General features: G+C 40.3%; 1 protein-coding gene across 1 annotated transcript in view; it reads right to left on the bottom strand.

Moving 5' to 3' along the window:
- Positions 1–19232, bottom strand: part of HECW1 (HECT, C2 and WW domain containing E3 ubiquitin protein ligase 1) — a 227039-nt gene that overhangs the window by 28304 nt on the left and 179503 nt on the right. The window contains exon 20 of the mRNA XM_044294350.1: positions 1579–1692. Coding sequence (XP_044150285.1) covers positions 1579–1692 — 114 coding nt within the window. The remainder of the gene's footprint in view (positions 1–1578; positions 1693–19232) is intronic.

Raw genomic sequence — 19232 nt, 5'->3', positions numbered from 1 at the left:
TACTACAGGTTTATGCATGAACTGCCAGCACTCTGCAATAAAGGTCCATATGGGAGTAACCAGTTGGACAAGGAAGGGGGGGGGGAAGTGTTCCTGCACAGTCTGAACTATCCAGTCAATGTTGTCAATGGCAGACTCAGCAGGGACACCCCCCAACTAGTAACACCCGATGGACCTTTCTCGTAGACTGCAATTCATTCCTGAAATGCTATCAGTAACAATAGAGGAATGGCACAACATAAAGTATAAATGCTCGAGAACTGTTATTACATAGGGAATGCAAGTAGTGACAGAAAGAAACATGTTAGGGGAGGTGGCTGGTCCTCTTTTAGTTCTAGTGGAGTAATATCTTTGGGATTGTTAGGCTGTACATAGAGTCCATGTTCTGCATAGACAGCACAAGTATCCACTGACTTGCGTTTATTCACACATCACTGGTTTCCACTGGCCGTGAGTCCTTGGAAAAACAAAAGAAACGTGCTCTACTTTGGTCTGTGATGCGGACTAAACACTCCCATTGCAATCTATGGGTCTGTGAAAACTACTGACAGAACTCGGATGGCATCTCTGTCCTGTCAATGGTTTTCACTGACTATTGGTAAGAGATGCTCTGGAAAACCATTTTCAGGCTAGCAGTACATAAGGAATACGGATGACATGCAGACCATCCACAGATCCTTCATTGGTATCTTCATGGATAAAACACTGACTGTCATGTCATCACTAAAGTAATTGTGTGAAATAGACCCAAGGTCTCTTTCTAGCGCACATGTTAAATTAGTCAGATCAAGTTGGCCCTGCAAGCAACCTACCTCCCATGCCCTGCCTACTTTTTGGAAAAGTTATGATTCTCACCCCCAGACCACATATATATCATATAAGTGATCCCTCTACTTGTATGTGCCTATACACCTCCCTTATTCTGGCCATGGCTGAATGAGATGTGCAGGACTCTGACAGAATTAATGGTGTAGGTTTACTACTTCTATCTAGTTAGACAGTGTAAACTTAAGGCCCCTTTACATTGCCTGATGTTCGGACATATTATCTCTAAAAAGCTTTCATACGAAAGCATGTTAGCAATAAATTACAGGTGTTAATCAGGGAAAAAGAATTGTTTGTGCCGTCACCTAAATCATTGTTTGCCGGCAGCAGATCCTACTGCATGTTAATGCAGCCATCTCCTCCACTGGCGAGCAGGTGATTGTTGGAAAGGAAAGCTTCCTTCCCCAACAATCGTCTGCTCAATGGAGCAGTGTAAAGGGGCCTTACTTTGCACTGGAATTTTGCTCCAAAATTTGGCATTTTAAACTATGCCCTTTTCCAAAAAATCATACCCTTTCCTGCTAAGCCACACTCGCTTTTCGGACGAGCTGAAAAAAAGAGTCTAAAACACTTAATAAGTTTGGTCCTGATTTCATTCCTAATGCTCATCCAAATATATTTTTATCAGAGCAGCTATTAGGGAATTCAAACACCATATAAAACATATTTCATATAATCTACATATAAACTTTCCACATTAATAAGTTTTGCACTTTCTGACATACTGTCTCCTCAAATGTGCTCTGCACTTACCCTTCTTCCCCTACAAAGGTGATGTATAGTTTGTTTCTTTGAAGCTCTTTGCGTGAGTATGCCATAACTTGGTTAAATGTGCCTTCCAAAAGATGATCACGGCGTATAATAAGTCTATAAAAAAATGAAAAGAAAAACATTCAATCACTTTGTGAGAATTGTAGAGCAGAACAAAGGCCTGCAAGAACCCATTGGTATTAATATGAAAAACAATACAAACAACCTACAAAAGGTCATGAATATCAGATGAAAAATAATACTAATAAGAGAACAGGAAGAATAGAAATGGTAACTCTGTTCATAGACCTGAGGGAACATCCATTTCCCGGAACCCATGTATGAATGTTCTGAAATGTAAAAAATGCAGTCGTGCAGCAAGTTACTTCAGCATAAGTGCACCTGTTTGAAATACACCCTTATTACACATGACCACTTATGACCATAGCCCTGATCACACAAGTAACCAGTCAGTCTTAATTCATACACGTTCAGTCATAATTTTACAGATGAAATATAGATATAATTGTGTTAAAAAGACAGGCACTGTAATAAATAGGGCTCACATGGAAAAGAGAATTTTTGTGTAACTTCTATAATATTTATTGTAATAGAAAATGGAGATAAAATAAAAAACACATATAAAAAATCGCCCAGGAATCACACTAATCTTAAAATATCAACTATAAAATATAAGAATGAGAGTATCCCAACAGATATTCCCTATGGTTAGTCCGCTCTTTTTTGTCAGCAGTGATTTGTCTGACAAATGGTCATCTAATATTGATGGTTTCCATAAGGGTATATTGTTCGCAGGATTAGTAGGGTTAGTCTCTTGTGTCGGGTGTCTGTCTTCAATTAATGAGAATAGTTTTGCATCTTAGGGTTCTTGTTTATGATTAGAAGGATTAGAAAAATGAATCATTCATCTCCCAAAGAGACGCAGTAGTAGAGCTGATCATTCTTCCCAGACACCGCAGCACTGTGTCTTCAAGATTTGCATATAATACATACACTTTTGAGATAGTCTTATGTATTATATACATAAATATGTAGTTGAGGTAGGGTTTTATAGGTCGAATTCATGCAATGGACTTTCTTGTCTTTCCCCTTCATATGTCACCGTGTGTTCAGGGTTTGCATATGACACATACACTATTAAGGTAGAGTATTATATATTACATGCGTACATGTGTAGTTAAAATGGAGTTTTATAAGTAGAATTCATGCAATGCACTTTTCTTGTCTTTCCCCTTCGTGTATCGCTGAGTAATGTGGCATCAAGAAAATCTATTAGTGTATATTATCGTGTTACTCACTGTTTGACGATCCTCCCGTGGCTTCCCACGTGGATGGACTCTCCTGGTTTACTGTAAATATTTTTCCGGCGAGATGCAATCAAGCGAGTCTGACCATAGGTCTTGATGCGCTATGTGTCTGCATCTGTCTCGATGCGCTGTGTGTCAGCGTCGGTCTCGATGCGCTGTGTGTTAGCGTCTTGTGTTCACTGCTCCGTCTTGATGCGCTATATGTTCGCGTCTCAAGTACTCCGTTCCAAGTCTCGTGAGACTTTTAGTATTCAGTATACGATTGTCTTTAATCCTATTTCTGAAGCGCTTCAGAATTTTCAAAACTGTCGGATGGTTAAAAGTCCTGCTAGACGCATTTCGGGGTGTCCTTTGCCCTTCCTCAGTAGCTAATTTCACTCTTTACATTTCCTGCCATTTATATCCTAAGCTGGTGTATGTGAATAACACGGGTGAAATTTTCGGATCCATTTCTTGTTTTTCTTTCCATAAAGGTGTCCTTGCGGTTTCCATGCGGTTTTTTGTATATATATGCATTTTTTTGCGTATAGTTGCTGGATAGTTATATAATCCTGTCCTATAAATAAATAACTCATCAAACCTATAGAAATACATCAAATATATAAAAATATGAAAAAAAATGAAAATTTACGAATAAAAGGTATAAAAAAAAAAGACGACTATCATGAAGAAAGGCCTAATAATCTTTCTAAAATTTGCTTTAGTGTTATAGCCTTATCTAGGTGAAAATAGAGTAAGTATATATATATATATATATATATATATTCTAAGAGTTCATCATAGACAGTCTTTTGATATATCCGGTCTGTGTTAATAATACAGGTGATTGCTTCTTTGAAATAAAAAAAAAATCATATATAAAAAAAATCCTTTATTCACAAAAAAATTCCTACATGCGAAATATTCCCATGCATAAAAAGTATTGTCCCATACATCTACCTTGGAGACATCTATTTACTCTAAGGAAGTTAACGTATATCGTGTTTGATAAGTTTGGAGAAAGGGTGGGGTAGAGACCCCTCGCCGAGGAGACATTGCAGTGCTGATAGACAGACGGACATGCGATCTCCCGTCTGCGGGGGGGCGTCAATCCCCAATTCATAAAAATCCAAATATTTCTAGTTCAGTGTTCAGTCCAGCTGGCAAAAGGCTTCCAAAGTCATAGATGCGTCTAGACTCTGCCTTCGACATTTTTTCAATATGATTGCCTCCCCTCCAGTGCTTGTCTATCCCTTCCAGCGCTACAAAAATGAGGCCCTTATGGTATTTGTTGTGGAAATCTTTAAAATGTTTGGATAATGAGTGATTCTCATATCCATTTTTTATGTTAGTTAAGTGTTCTGATATTCTGACTTTTAAGGGTCTTTTTGTCCTCCCAATGTACTGTTTTTGACTCGGGCATTGGATTAGATAGATGACGCTGGAGTTGCATGTCATAAAGTGTTTGATTTCTAGAGTAAAGGAGTTTTGTGTGGAGGAGATTTTATTAGTTCTTTTTGGGAAAGTGGTACTTCAACATCCAATACATTTTCCACATTTAAAAAATCCATTCATATTTAACCAGTTATATCCTTTAGGATATAATGCCAATGTAGTTTAATAATGTGTTCTACGTATTTGTTTAGACTGTACATTGTATGGCAAAATTAGCTGTAAATCTGTTTCTTTTTGTACCTCGTTTGTTTGTTTGATTTCTGGTGAAAAAAAAATGATTTTCTTACCATATCCCTTACTTTGTTTAGTGCACTCTCTATAATTTTTACAGGGTACTCTTTTACTCTAAATTGTTCTGTCATTTTAGTGGCTTCATCTTCAAATGTGTCTTTTTTCAGTGCAGTTTCTCTTAATTCAACGGAACTGGCCATAAGGAATATTCAAGAGCCATCTTGGCAGATGGCAATTTGAAAACAAAATGAAGCTATTTTTTGCAGTAGGTTTTTGGTAAGTATTGCAAATATATTTATTGTCCTTTATGGCAATTTGTAGATCCAAAAATTCTATCTCTTTTTTGTTTATATTAGATGTAAAAGATAAATTGTATTGATTATTGTTAATTTCCTCTATGAATATTTTTAGCTCATTTTCTCCTTTTTGCCAGATAAATATAATGTCGTCTATGTATCTTCGCCATAGTACCAGGTCTATCCCCAGCTTGGGAAGAATGATCAGCTCTACTATTACATCTTTTTGGGAGATGGATGATACATTTTTCTAATCCTTCTAATCATAAACAAGAACCCTAAGACACAAAACTATTCTCATTAATTGAAGACAGACACCCCGACACAAGAGACTAACCCTTCTAATCCTACGAACAATATCCCCTTATGGAAACCATCAATATTAGATGACCATTTGTCAGACAAACCACTGCTGACAAAAAATAGAGGACTATCCATAGGGACTATCTATTGGGATACTCTGATTCTTATATTTTATAGTTGGTATTTTAAGATTTATGTGAATCTTAGGTGATTTTTTATATGTGTTTTTTATTTTATCTCCATTTTCTATTACAATAAATATTATAGAAGTTACACAAAAATTCTCTTTTCCATGTGAGCCCTATTTGTTAGAGTGCCTGTCTTTTTAACACAATTACGTTCAATTTGGAAAGGGTGATTCTATAGACAAGAGCACCTTACCAGGGTGATCAAAAGTGAGCCATTTTCTGATTTATTATCTATGAAATATAGATAAAACCATTACCTACACAAAAAATTAATTAACACATTATCTTGTATTGAGTCTGAGATACAGTCCATATTATAATCCAGTGCTGTATTAGATTTTGGAGGTTGCTCTAAGTACATGTTTGCACAGTACAATTTTTACATGAATTGTAGCAAGTAATCTGCGCATAAGTCTGCATAAAATTTTCCCACTGACTGCACCTCACTGAATTTAAAAGGGAAATCTTTGCTTTAGGCCTCTTGCGCACGAACGTTGTGCATCCATTCCGTGCATTGGGGACTGCAATTTGCGGTCCCGAATGCACAGGTAACGTCCGTGCGGCGGCCGGGACAGATCGAGACCCATTCAACATGAATGGGTCCGTGATCCGTCTGCACCGCGGTGCGGAGGCACGGACAGAAACACCAAGGAAGCACTCCGTAGTGCTTCCGTGGGGTTCTGACCCCGTGCTTCCATTCCGCATCTCTGTGATTGCGGACCCATTCAAGTGAATGGTTCCGCATCTGTGATGCAGAGTGCACACGTGTCGGTGCCCGTGTATTACGGACAAGAAGAATTTTTTCCGTTCTGCATAATGGAAACTAGACGGATCCGTTATGCTTGCCCATAGACTTCTATTATGATGGAAAGCAAAACAAAATGCCTTTTAAAGGCTACCGTCTTGCATTCTGTCATAATAGAAGTCTATGGGCAGCACAACAAATCCGTCTTGGTTTACGTTATGCAGGACTGGACTCCTGCATTATGGGAACCAGGACGGATCCGTTATGCTGCCCATAGACTTGTATTATGAAGGATCAAAACGAAATGTCTCTTAACCCCTTCTACCCCGGGCCAGTCTTCGCCCTTCTGCCCAGGCCATTTTTTTCAAATCTGACATGTCACTTTATTTGGTAATAGCTTTGTAACACTTTTATTTATCCAAGCCATTCTGAGATTGTTTTCTCGTGACACATTGTAAGTCATAAATTTGAGTCAATATATTTCATCGTTATTTATTAAGAAAAAAACAAATTTACCAAAAGTTTTGAAAAATTCACAATTTTCTAAATTATAATTTCTCTGCTTTCAAAACAGAAAGTGATACCTCATAAAATATTTATTACTTAACATTTCCAATATGTCTACTTTATGTTGGCATTATTTTGTAAATGTCATTTTTAGGGACGCTAGAAGGCTTAGAATTTTAGAAGCAATTCTTAAAAATTTTAAGGAAATTTCCAAAACCCACTTTTTAAGGACCAGTTCAGGTCTGAAGTCACTTTGTGGGGGCTTACATAGTAGAAACCCCCCATAAATGACTCCATTGTAGAAACTACACCCCTCAAGTTACTCAAAACTGATTTTACAAACTTTGTTAACCTTTTAGGTGTTCCACAAGAATTAACAGCCAAACAAAACTCAATATTCATTACCCTGATTCTGCTGTTTACAGAAACACCCCACATGTGGTCATAAACTGATGTAAGGGTACACGGCAGGGCGCAGAAGAAAAGGAGCACTATATGGTTTTTGGAAGGCAGATTTTGCTGGACTGGTTTTTAGATGCCATGTCCCATTTGAAACCCCCAGATGCACCCCTAGAGTAGAAACTCCCAAAAACTCACCCCATTTTGTAAACTAGGGGATAAGGTGCCAGTTTTATTGGTACTATTTTGGGGTACATATGATTTTTAATTGCTCTATATTAAGTTTTTTGTGATGCTGTTTTGGTCCTGTTTTTATTCTTTTATTTTTTACAACATTCATCTGACAGGGTATATCATGTGTTATTTTTATAGAGCAGGTTGTTACACACGCAATTATATCATTATATTGATCATTCATTATTACACTTTATGGGGCAAGGTGACCAAAAATTTGTAATTTTGGCACAGTTTTTATTTATTTATTTTTACAGCGATCACCTGAGGGGTTAGGTCATGTGTATTCTTGTATACTTTTATTTATTTAAGTTTTACACAATAATAGCATTTTTGAAACAATGCTCCATAGTCTGAGAACCATAGCTTTTTTTATTTTTTGACCGATTGTCTTAGGTAGGTCCAATTTTTTTGCGGGATAAAGTGATGGTTTGATTGGCACTAATTTGGGTGGCATATGCCTTTTTAATCTCTTGGTGCTGCACTTTATGTGATGTTAGGTCACAAAAATGCCTTTTTTGGCACTGTTTTTTATTTTTTACGTTGTTCAGCTGAGGGGTTAGGTCATGTGATATTTTTATAGAGCTGGTTAGTACAGACACAGTGATACCTAATATGTATACTTTTTTATTTATTTCACTTTACCACAATAATAGCTTATTTGAAACTAAAAAATATGTTTTAGTTTCTCAATGTTCTGAGAGCTATAGTTTTTTTATTTTTTTAGTTATTTTTTCTATATATTTTTTGTGGGATGAGGTTAGGGTATTATTGGTACCATTTTGTGGGACATACACCTTTTTGATCACTTGATTTTGCACTTTTTGTGATGTACAGTACAGACCAAAAGTTTGGACACACCTTCTCATTTAAAGAGTTTTCTTTATTTTCATGACTATGAAAATTGTAGATTCACACTGAAGGCATCAAAACTATGAATTAACTCATGTGGAATTATATACATAAGAAAAAAGTGTGAAACAACTGAAAATATGTCATATTCTAGGTTCTTCAAAGTAGCCACCTTTTGCTTTGATTACTGCTTTGCACACTCTTGATGAGCTTCAAGAGGTAGTCACCTGAAATGGTCTTCCAACAGTCTTGAAGGAGTTCCCAGAGATGTTTAGCACTTGTTGGCCCTTTTGCCTTCACTCTGCGGTCCAGCTCACCCCAAACCATCTCGATTGGGTTCAGGTCCGGTGACTGTGGAGGCCAGGTCATCTAGCGCAGCACCCCATCACTCTCCTTCATGGTCAAATAGCCCTTACACAGCCTGGAGGTGTGTTTGGGGTCATTGTCCTGTTGAAAAATAAATGATGGTCCAACTAAACGCAAACCGGATGGAATAGCATGCCGCTGCAAGATGCTGTGGTAGCCATGCTGGTTCAGTATGCCTTCAATTTTGAATAAATCCCCAACAGTGTCACCAGCAAAGCACCATCACACCTCCTCCTCCATACTTCACAGTGGGAACCAGGCATGTAGAGTCCATCCGTTCACCTTTTCTGCGTCGCACAAAGACACGGTGGTTGGAACTAAAGATCTCAAATTTGGACTCATCAGACCAAAGCACAGCTTTCCACTGGTCTAATGTCCATTCCTTGTGTTCTTTAGCCCAAACAAGTCTCTTTTGCTTGTTGCCTGTCCTAGCAGATATTCTACCATGAAGGCCTGATTCACACAGTCTCCTCTTAACAGTTGTTCTAGAGATGTGTCTGCTGCTAGAACTCTGTGTGGCATTGACCTGGTCTCTAATCTGAGCTGCTGTTAACCTGCGATTTCTGAGGCTGGTGACTCGGATGAACTTATCCTCCGCAGCAGAGGTGACTCTTGGTCTTCCTTTCCTGGGGCGGTCCGCATGTGAGCCAGTTTCTTTGTAGCGCTTGATGGTTTTTGTGACTGCACTTGGGGACACTTTCAAAGTTTTCCCATTTTTTCGGACTGACTGACCTTCATTTCTTAAAGTAATGATGGCCACTCGTTTTTCTTTACTTAGCTGTTTTTTTCTTGCCATAATACAAATTCTAACAGTCTATTCAGTAGGACTATCAGCTGTGTATCCACCTGACTTCTCCACAACGCAACTGATGGTCCCAACCCCATTTATAAGGCAAGAAATCCCACCTATTAAACCTGACAGGGCACACCTGTGAAGTGAAAACCATTTCAGGTGACTACCTCTTGAAGCTCATCAAGAAAATGCCAAGAGTGTGCAAAGCAGTAATCAAAGCAAAAGGTGGCTACTTTGAAGAACCTAGAATATTACATATTTTCAGTTGCTTCACACTTATTTGTTATGTATATAATCCCACATGTGTTAATTCATAGTTTTGATGCCTTCAGTGTGAATCTACAATTTTCATAGTCATGAAAATAAAGAAAACTCTTTGAATGAGAAGGTGTGTCCAAACTTTTGGTCTGTACTGTAAGGTGACAAAAATTTACACAGTTTTTATTTTTTTATGGTGTATATTTATAGAGCCGGATGTTACGGACGTGGTGATACCAAATATGTGTTTTTTTTGTTTTGCTTTTTATTTTTTTTTATTATAAAATACATCTGTATTGTAATGCATTGCTTGTTAGAGTATAACACAGAGTAATACATTAACAGGTTGCCTAAGAGATCCTGCCCCCATAAAAAGCAGGTCCCGATTCTGTACAAGGCATTGGGCAGCCTCTGAATGACATCGGACTGCTTTGACACCCATCGGGTCCCCACCACAGTAGCGTGGGCTCCCTCACCCGCCGCAAACCCCTTCTATGTTGTGGTCAGCGCTTACCGCGGCATAGAAGTGTTTAATCCACAGGCATCGGCTTTTACAGCAATGCCGGCAGATACAGCAGGGGCCCGGCTATCAGAGACTATTATGTCAAGATGCGGGAACACACTGACTTCCATGACGCAATAGTACGTCATGTGTCTGGAAGGGGTTAAAGGCTTCCATTTTGGCTTCCGTCTTATGGATTCCATTATTTTCCGTTATAACTGTTGTGGAAATTTTATTATGCAGACATTTTATCTTAGGATGTGTGTGTGTTTTATAGATTGTCATCATGTCTCTCAGTGGTAATGGTAGATTATTGTATACATGTGTTTGTATGGGGTGTGTCTGCACAGCCACATTGGCTGCCCCTCCCTGTCCTTTGATATGTCATCACTTCCTGTATCCTTGTCTTGGGCCAGCCCCTTTTACACCTTTTGTTTTAGTCAATAAAAGACGGATACTGGGCAAGGAGGAGGGGGAGTTGCTCAGAACTGAAGGAAGATGTAGCATTTTGTGTGGTTCTCTGGCTGCGGATAAGGGAAGATGGAGTTGCCTTTTCCTTACACTAACTATGATGCGGGCTGATTACAACTATTAATATTTTTACCACAACAGATGGCGAGCTCAGGAAGGAAATAATTTTTTTTCCCTGTTATCGGCAGAACTTAAAAGGAGACACAGTTTAATTTTCAAAAAGCAAAAAAGGCCGGCATAAGGTAATATCCTTTTCTTTACTCTCATTTTTGAGAAAGTTTTGCTCTTTGTGAACTGAAATCTGTGTCCTCCAATCTGCTGGTATCAGAGGAAAGAAAAATCTGTTCAAACAACCTATGTGGTTGTTGTCTGCCGCATCGAGTGGTGTAAGGATAAGGTAAGTGTTTTTCCATTGTGTATTGTACAGAGATTGTGTGCTGAATAGTACAGGGAATTGTGTTTTTTGTAACTTCTTAACTTTTTATGTTACTGTGATTTTCTAAGAGGCGATTTTATAGAGGCAGCAATTGGTTTTAGTGTCTGTACATTAGAGACAGCGTTCAGAGTGGTTTTTGTATTGTTAGCCTGTAAATCACCCATAGAGGGGAGGTTTTGCTCTGGTTTAAACATAGGGAAATATAAAAACTGTTTTTATTGCTGGATATTGTAGACACTATCTTGATTTCCTTTGTGTGACCATGCTTGTAGGCCATCTTTACCATGCTTGTAGGCCATCTTTACCATGCTTGTCGGCCATCTTTACCATGCTTGTCGGCCATCTTTACCATGCTTGTCGGCCATCTTTAAGTTTGTCGACCATCTTAATTAGTTTGCTATGGGAAGCGATTTGATTATTTTTGCCTGAAATGTTAGTTTTGTCGGATAGTTATCTTGTCTTTTTGTAACCTTTCTATGTACAGTTTGATTTTGTTTTAATAAGTTTTGTGCTGATAGCGGTTTAGTGTTCGGTTATGTTATAGCTCAGTGACCCGTCTGATACAGGAATCATAGTTGATGATTCTGCTTAATGTTTGTGTATCTGTGGCTGTTACACTGAATTGTAGACTTGTTTGGCATAATTAATGTGGGTATTACAGTATAGAAAGGAGGTACTTGTAGTTCTGTGCCAAAAGTATTGGGACAACTAGTACTAGTGTTTTGTTTTTTGTAGCAACCATTGTGGTGTTTGTTTTCTGGTGCAAGGAGAATGAAGGTTTATCTGGAAGCCTGATGCATGCACTGGGTGCTGTAAGGGAATTGCTAGAGTTATTGAAACAACCCCTGGAGAGTAATGTGTCTGGGATTAGAGGAAATGTATGGGCTGTAAGCATGGAGAAGTCTGAGGACTGTGGGTCGCATGGTGGATCTGAATCAGGGATGGAGATGGACAATGTGTCTGACCCTGGTGTTAACACAATGCCAGAAGATTCCTCAGATGAGTCCGTGGTAAGTGGACTCAATACAGATCGTAATGTGGGAGCTACTCATGCTAGGATGGTTAATGTTGTGCGCCAATTCAAATCGCCATGTGCAAGTTATTGTGGAGGGAGGCGAGCTATCCTTTGTTTTGCATGCAGGGAATACGGTCACATTGCACGATATTGTAATGTTGCTAATGGCAACAGACACAGGTATGTTGAGTACCCCAGAACCACACCTAGAAGTAAAGTGGCTTATTCGGCGAGGTGGGGTAGTGGTCCCAGAGATGCTTCTTTGCAAAGGCAGAGAACGCAGGGACAGCCAAGATCTTGGATCAGTGAAGCGGATTTTAAATCACAATATGAACGGTTAAAATGTGAAAGAAACCGGTTTTGGGACCTTGTGATGTTAAGTCCTGCTTCTCTGGTCAAATGAATCTGAAGCTGTTTGGGGCTGGGAAAAAATTAGCATTTCAATTACTGGGTGGGTAGGAATTTCTCCTGTACGGTTTCAGGGGAACCCTCCAGGACATTGATTTGTTAATTCAGTCCTATACAATTGTATGTGTTCCTAAGGGTTTAGTTTTTGCATGAGTTTTGGGTTTTAAGGTAAAATTAATTTTTTACTGAAGCTCAATGTAGATAATCAAGTGATTTTTCCTTTTTTATTTTTCAGATATTTGTTTATTTTTGTGTGGGTATTTCTTTGATTAATTTATATTTACATTTTTCTTCTTTTACTCATTTTTATTTTTTAGGTTTTTATTGTATATTTACATTTTTCTTCTTTTACTCATTTTTATTTTTTAGGTTTTTATTGCATATTTGCTGCTTTTCTCTCTCTCCCTCTCTTTTCTCTGTAGATTTGGTTAGGAGTACTGGGGGTCTCATGATATTGTGTGGGAACTACTGTCTGAATTCAAGGGCTGCTGCTGAGCGAGAGGTTTCTGATCAGTCACTGCAAAAAAGGGCTTTGTGTGCTGTTCAGCTTGACTATATAGAATCATATCGGCAAAGGAAAGTGAGTTGATGAGCATTTTTTTAAGGAGACAAGGTGATGTATATCACCTGGGCATACCAATAGCTATGTGAGTAACCCCATTCCCCACAGGAGTACTGTGTGTTTGTTTCCTGTGCACCCCTCGTCCCCACAGAGGGTACTGTGTGTTCTCTGTGCACCCCCCTTTTCCACTCCAGGTCAATTGGAAGCCCTATCCTGTGGTCAGGTCACTATTCAGAGCCAAAACCGAGGCTGGTATATCTCATTAGGAGACTCAGAGGGCCGCCGTGTGTCGGCGAGAGCCCTTTTCCTCACACTGATTACTCCTTTTCCTGAGGTCTATCTAGGGTGAACGGAGTCCGTGTGTCGGTGCCAGAAACCCTAGGGCAACTCAGAGGCGAACGAAGAGGAGTAGCAGCCGTCCAGGCGTTTGTCGCAGGACACTGGAGGTGGACGCACCTACTTTTAGAAAATTCCGTGCGTAGGTCGCAGGAAAATTTATGCTCGAGCATGTGTTTAGGGAAAATTAGGGATCAGAAGGGTACCACTTCTGACTACTATAGGACAGCCAAGCAGTACATGAAATCCATATATAGAGGAGGAGTTGTTAAGCCCCTCAAAGATTGGCACCAAGGGACTGTAGGTTCAGAGTGGATCATCCCCAAAGAAGGGACCTTTGAGGTCTGGATTGGGAAAAAGTTCGTCCGTAAATTCCCCACTAGACTCCAAAGCCATGGTTCCCTCCAGAAAGCAGAACTGTGGCTGCACGAATCCATCGATCTCCAGCAACAGGACATTCAAAAGTCCCAGACAATGCGAACTAACACTCTCATGTACTCCCATCCCGCTAAGACTGCAGAGTCCAAGAGAAGCGCTTTTCTTTTTCTCTTCTCTTCTCTATCTCTCTCATCCCTCCGTCATCTCTCCATCTAACCTTGAGACGATGCACCATGCTAATCCAGCTTCTCTTCGTCCTGGTTTTAAGGCCGATGAGAAGGGGGGAAAGTGGTGCAGAAATCAACGATCTTCAAACTTTCTTACCTCTCAAATGTCAATCAATCACAACTGCCTTTTCTTTGCTGGTACTTGGGTCAGATTTTTGCAAAGTAGGTAAAAATCACGGCCGATCCATGGACTGAATGTTCCGCTGTAACCCTTTTATTCCATCAGGTATGCCTCCAGGCAGCCCCACGGGTTATCACCCGATGTCCACCACCAGGTTCGGGAATTGCTCCCGGACCCAGACTCAATAACCAGTGTTCATTCTAGCCAACCAGGTGATTGGGTCGTGCTAAAGAAACATCCGAGGACGGGACTAGAGCCGAGATATCTTGGGCCATTCCAGGTGCTGCTGATGACGCCAACCTCTCTGAAGTTCGAGGGACGAGACAACTGGATCCACACCGGTCACTGCAAGAAGCTGCTCAACTAAGTCAAAGAATGCAGAGTATCACTTTTGTTTATTTGTTACAAGGAGGCATTTGTTGATAGACGATATTAATATTAGCTCTGGCTCCTGCTCCTCGCTTGTTAATCCTGTATGGGTGTCCGGGCAGCTAAGCGACCAGTAGATGTGGGATCCTCCAGTTGTGAGGAAGGTATATGGTTATGCCAGGCTAGCAGACACCATTGACAAGGGTCAGGCCCATACTGACAGGAGCAGGGCAGGGGCAGAGCTATGATTAGTGAGAGTCGGAATCCTTTTTAAAACTTTGGGAGGTCTTGGGGCTCACTGGTTTTCCATTGGATCCGGGCGAAAGGAAATAGGACATATACTTATGTTTTTTGTCTCCATTCCTTCTATACGCCGGAGTGAGATGTTCCTGATGTCTAATCGACTGATATACCGAAGCCCGAACAGACAAGACGCCCTGAAGACCAAACCATGGACCAGATGCAGAGGATTCCAAACCAGCCGGCGACCAACGCGAAACGTCACCTCCCGAAGAAAAGAAGCTACGTGTCAAGATTGACTTTCTGTTTTCTATTTGTTTTATGGATTCAGGACTTTTCGTAGACAAGACAGTTTTTTTTTGCAAAGAAGAAAATCAAGATTTGTCAAGGGACACTGGGGAGCATATGACAAAGAGGAGGGACTGTTGTGGAAATTTTATTATGCGGACATTTTATCTTAGGATGTGTGTGTGTTTTATAGATTGTCATCATGTCTCTCAGTGGTAATGGTAGATTATTGTATACATGTGTTTGTATGGGGTGTGTCTGCACAGCCACATTGGCTGCCCCTCCTTGTCCTTTGATATGTCATCACTTCCTGTATCCTTGTCTTGGGCCAGCCCCTTTTACACCTTTTGTTTTAGTCAATAAAAGACGGATACTGGGCAAGGAGGAGGGGGAGTTGCTCAGAACTGAAGGAAGATGTAGCATTTTGTGTGGTTCTCTGGCTGCGGATAAGGGAAGATGGAGTTGCCTTTTCCTTACACTAACTATGATGCGGGCTGATTACAACTATTAATATTTTTACCACAACATAACCATGTTAGAACAGAAAACAATAACGAAATCCATAACTGTGAAGTGAACTCACCCTATCAGGTCAACCTGTTTCATAGGTACAAAACTGCTGACGGATGCCATTTAAAATAGTTGAAAAGAAAGAAAAGTTTTAGCTCAGGCTAGTTTCACACTAGTGTTTTAAACCATATTTTGTCCAGCCAAATCCTTGTACTCATGCTGGTAAAAGGCCACATCCCACTAATTATAGTCAATGGGGTTTGGCGGTGCTCAGGCCTTATTCGGCTATGACTGACAATGAACTCCGGCAGGCTGTTCCTGTTGAGTTTTAATGTTATTATGAAAGTAGCCATAGCTCCACCTGCTGTTAAGTGCAGATGTTGGCTCAGTTTTAGCTTACCTGAGAGACGGGCAGTAGCCATTCCAGTCTGGGTCTGCTTGTGAGATGCAGCAGCCTCAGAGCCTGGTTGAACACCTATTTAGCACTGTAGGCCGGAGGAGCATGTGTGCAGATGCATGCAGGTGATGTGCGCACCCCTCTTCCGGCGTCTGAGCTCCCAGCCCGATGTGAGCTCACTCTGACCCAAGGTATTGATGAACTGATGCCGCCCGGAGTATCGCTTTGATGCCGCTTCAGCTAACACCTGGAGGTCGCTTCGGCTGATCCATATAATGCCCGATCCGAATACTGACTACTGCCCTGTTTTGAAGCTACCTCTACCACCCCGCCACCTTAGCTATTGTTACCGTCCAGCAAGCTCCCCTGAAGTTTGGCCGATTATCGTCCTCCCGCCTGCTGATACTGCCTGGTGCTGACCTTGCCGCCTTTCCGTCTGCTGTTCGCTCTCTTCCCCCACATGTGGGACAAGCAGGCTTAGGTCCCCCTGTCTCTGGAGACTGAGAGCAGTGCGGAGCTGAATGAGAGATCCGGAAGTGACAGTAGGTGACTTGAATCGATGGGCGTGTGCTTGGTACGGTGCAATTAACTGCTGGATATAGTAAGTGAAGGTGCGGACTGGGGGGGTGAGAGGGGACCATGATAGCAGGTCCTAAAATATATATATAGGGACCTGAGTGGTCCCCCCCCTCTATATACAGCAAGCACTTAGATTCTACATTGGCAGAGTAGGAAGATTGCAACTGGATACGGGTTCCAGTCTAAGTACCTAAACGGCGAACTGCAAATGGCAGGGGGAATTTACAATCTGGTGGGCTCAAGAGGACGGAGGGCTGACTAGAACTGTTATAGACGACCTTGACTGCGTGTATTTAGAACAACTGGAATAGCTGGCGATATATATTAAGGGAGAGTGGTCTAATTTTCCTCTACGGGAAAGAATTCAGAGGAAATACAACAGTTTCTGGATAAAATCTCTATTTCCAGATTAACAGTAGATCAATGTGAGTGTTTGGAAGCTCCCCTAACCTCTTTAGAAGTAGATGATACACTATCCAGGATAACCAAAAATAAGGCTCTGGGAATAGACGGTATTCCGTTTGAGGTATATGCACAATATAAAGAAATACTAACACCGAAACTGCTCACTATGTGGGCGGAATCGAGGAAGGTGAGAAAACTGTCAGACTCCCTGCGAGAAGCCCTAATCACACTTATTCTAAAACCTGGAAAGGATCCAGCCTCCCCGGACTCATATCGCCCCATCTCACTAATTAGTACTGATAATAAAATACTAGCCAGGGTATTGGCAGCCAGACTCAGGAGTGTGGTCTCGGGGCTTATTCATGAGGATCAAACGGGATTCATGGCAGGAAAGACAACAACCGACAATATGCGTTATTTTGTGAATACTCAACTTGAACCTACAAACTACGGAGAACGAATGATTGTAACCATAGATGCTTCAAAGGCCTTTGATACTGTAGAATGGCCTTTTTTAATCAATACGCTGAAGAAAATGGGATTTGGTGAAAATTGTATTTCCTGGTAAAGCTATTGTACACGGACATCTCAGCAAAGGTGTTAGTAAATGGAGAACATTCTGATAATATACAAATTGGCAGGGGAGTTAGACAGGGTTGCCCTCTCTCTCCTCTGCTTTTTGCTATAGCGATAGAACCACTTGCAGATATGATCAGGCAGGATAAAGAAATTGAAGGGTTGAAGTTTGGCAGATATGAGGAAAAAATTGCTCTCTATGCAGATGACATCATGTTGTTTGTAGGTTTCAAGTTTTTTATCAGTATGGTAAATATGCTGGACTTAGAATAAATTGGTCCAAATCAGCCTGTGTCCCTATTGACCCTCTGAATAATTTTAGATCGGGACAACTGGAAATTAAGAGGATCAATGAACCGGTTAAGTATTTTGGTATCTACATTACCCCAAACCCCAGAGACTACGTCCAGATGAACGTGGCCCCAAAAATAAAGGAAATCAGGAAAAAAATAGAGATATGGAAAAAACTATACATCTCGATCGCAGGTCGTTTCTCACTGGTGTAGATGTGCTTATTACCCGGCCTAAACTACATTATGTGGAATACGCCGGTGATAATCCCAAAAAGAGTTTTCAAAATAATAACTAGTTTACTAATGGATCTAATATGGCGAGGGAAAAAACTGAGGATAAAGGCACAAATATTGTGCACCCATGAGAAGCAGGGTGGATTATCAGTACCAGATCTGGAACTCTATTTCATTTCCGGCCACATAAAAAATATGTTAATATGGAGTAGTACGCAAAGATAAAAGAATATGATAGTGGAGATTAACAAAAGATTGGAAAAATTTAACATCTTCCAAATATTGGAAGCATGTATTCTGCTGCAACAGCAAGACAAAAAGCTACCACTATTCAAGTTGATGTTTAAAGTATGGAAGGAAGCTTGAGAATTGTGGTCGCAGAGTGGGCCTCATAATGGTACCATACTATGGGATAACATTTATCTTACAGAATTAAAGTCTATTGAACAGAGAATCTGGTGGAAATACGGAATATATAAATTGGGACAGGTATGGGACTAGGGGCACATAATTCCTTATGAAGACCTTATAGACAAGTTTCAATTGAATAATATAGAGTTGAGGTATTATTATATACAATTAAAACAAGCATTGAGAAAAATGTTAGGAAAAGGTACACAAATTGCCACCCTACTGCCACCACTAGTAAAAATCATGGAATTGACATCAGGGAAGAAACTAGTTTCCAAAATATATGAAGGTTTGCTACACCAAAAGAGTAAAGTATACACCAAAATATATGAAGGTTTGCTACACAAAAAGAGTAAAGCAGTTGGTAGTTTAATGCATAAATGGCAAGGGGCTTTAAATCCCCAATGGGAAGAGTTTTGGGAACTGGCCATACAGGAAAAAAACAAGGTCTCAAAGAATGTTTCGCATAGAATCATTCAATTTAACATATTGTACCGTCTCTACTACTCTCCCAAGACTTTAATGAAGTGTTACAAACCTAAGGCGTTTGGCTGTCGAAAAAATGTGGAGAGATAGGAGTAGATGATACACATATACTTTGGACATGCGTAAGAATTTGAGAGTTCTGGGCAAAGGTTAACGGAAAAATAGAGGAATACCATCGGTTTAAAGCACCTAGTCAATTTGAAAACTGTATTTTGGGGGTGATGGAAGGAGTGGATTCCCCTCAACACCGAGAGATAGCATCTAAACTCCTATTCCATGCTAGGAGATGCATTGTTTGTCACTGGGAGGGTAGTGCTGTTCCCACGGTTAATGAATAGGAGAGCGCCACCAGAGTCTCACTGGCCAGCGAGGAATTTCACCTGGTAAATAAATAAAAAAATCTAGATTTGCCAGAACATGGCAGAATGGCTAAATTAAATGGCAGATGATATTGGGTGGATGGGTTGGAGAGATGTGAA

This window comes from Bufo gargarizans, chromosome 5, assembly GCF_014858855.1.
Source record: "Bufo gargarizans isolate SCDJY-AF-19 chromosome 5, ASM1485885v1, whole genome shotgun sequence".
Classification (NCBI taxonomy): Eukaryota; Metazoa; Chordata; class Amphibia; order Anura; family Bufonidae; genus Bufo; species Bufo gargarizans.
The sequence above is the reverse complement of the archived record's forward strand: the minus strand, read 5'-3'. Positions and strand labels throughout refer to the sequence as shown.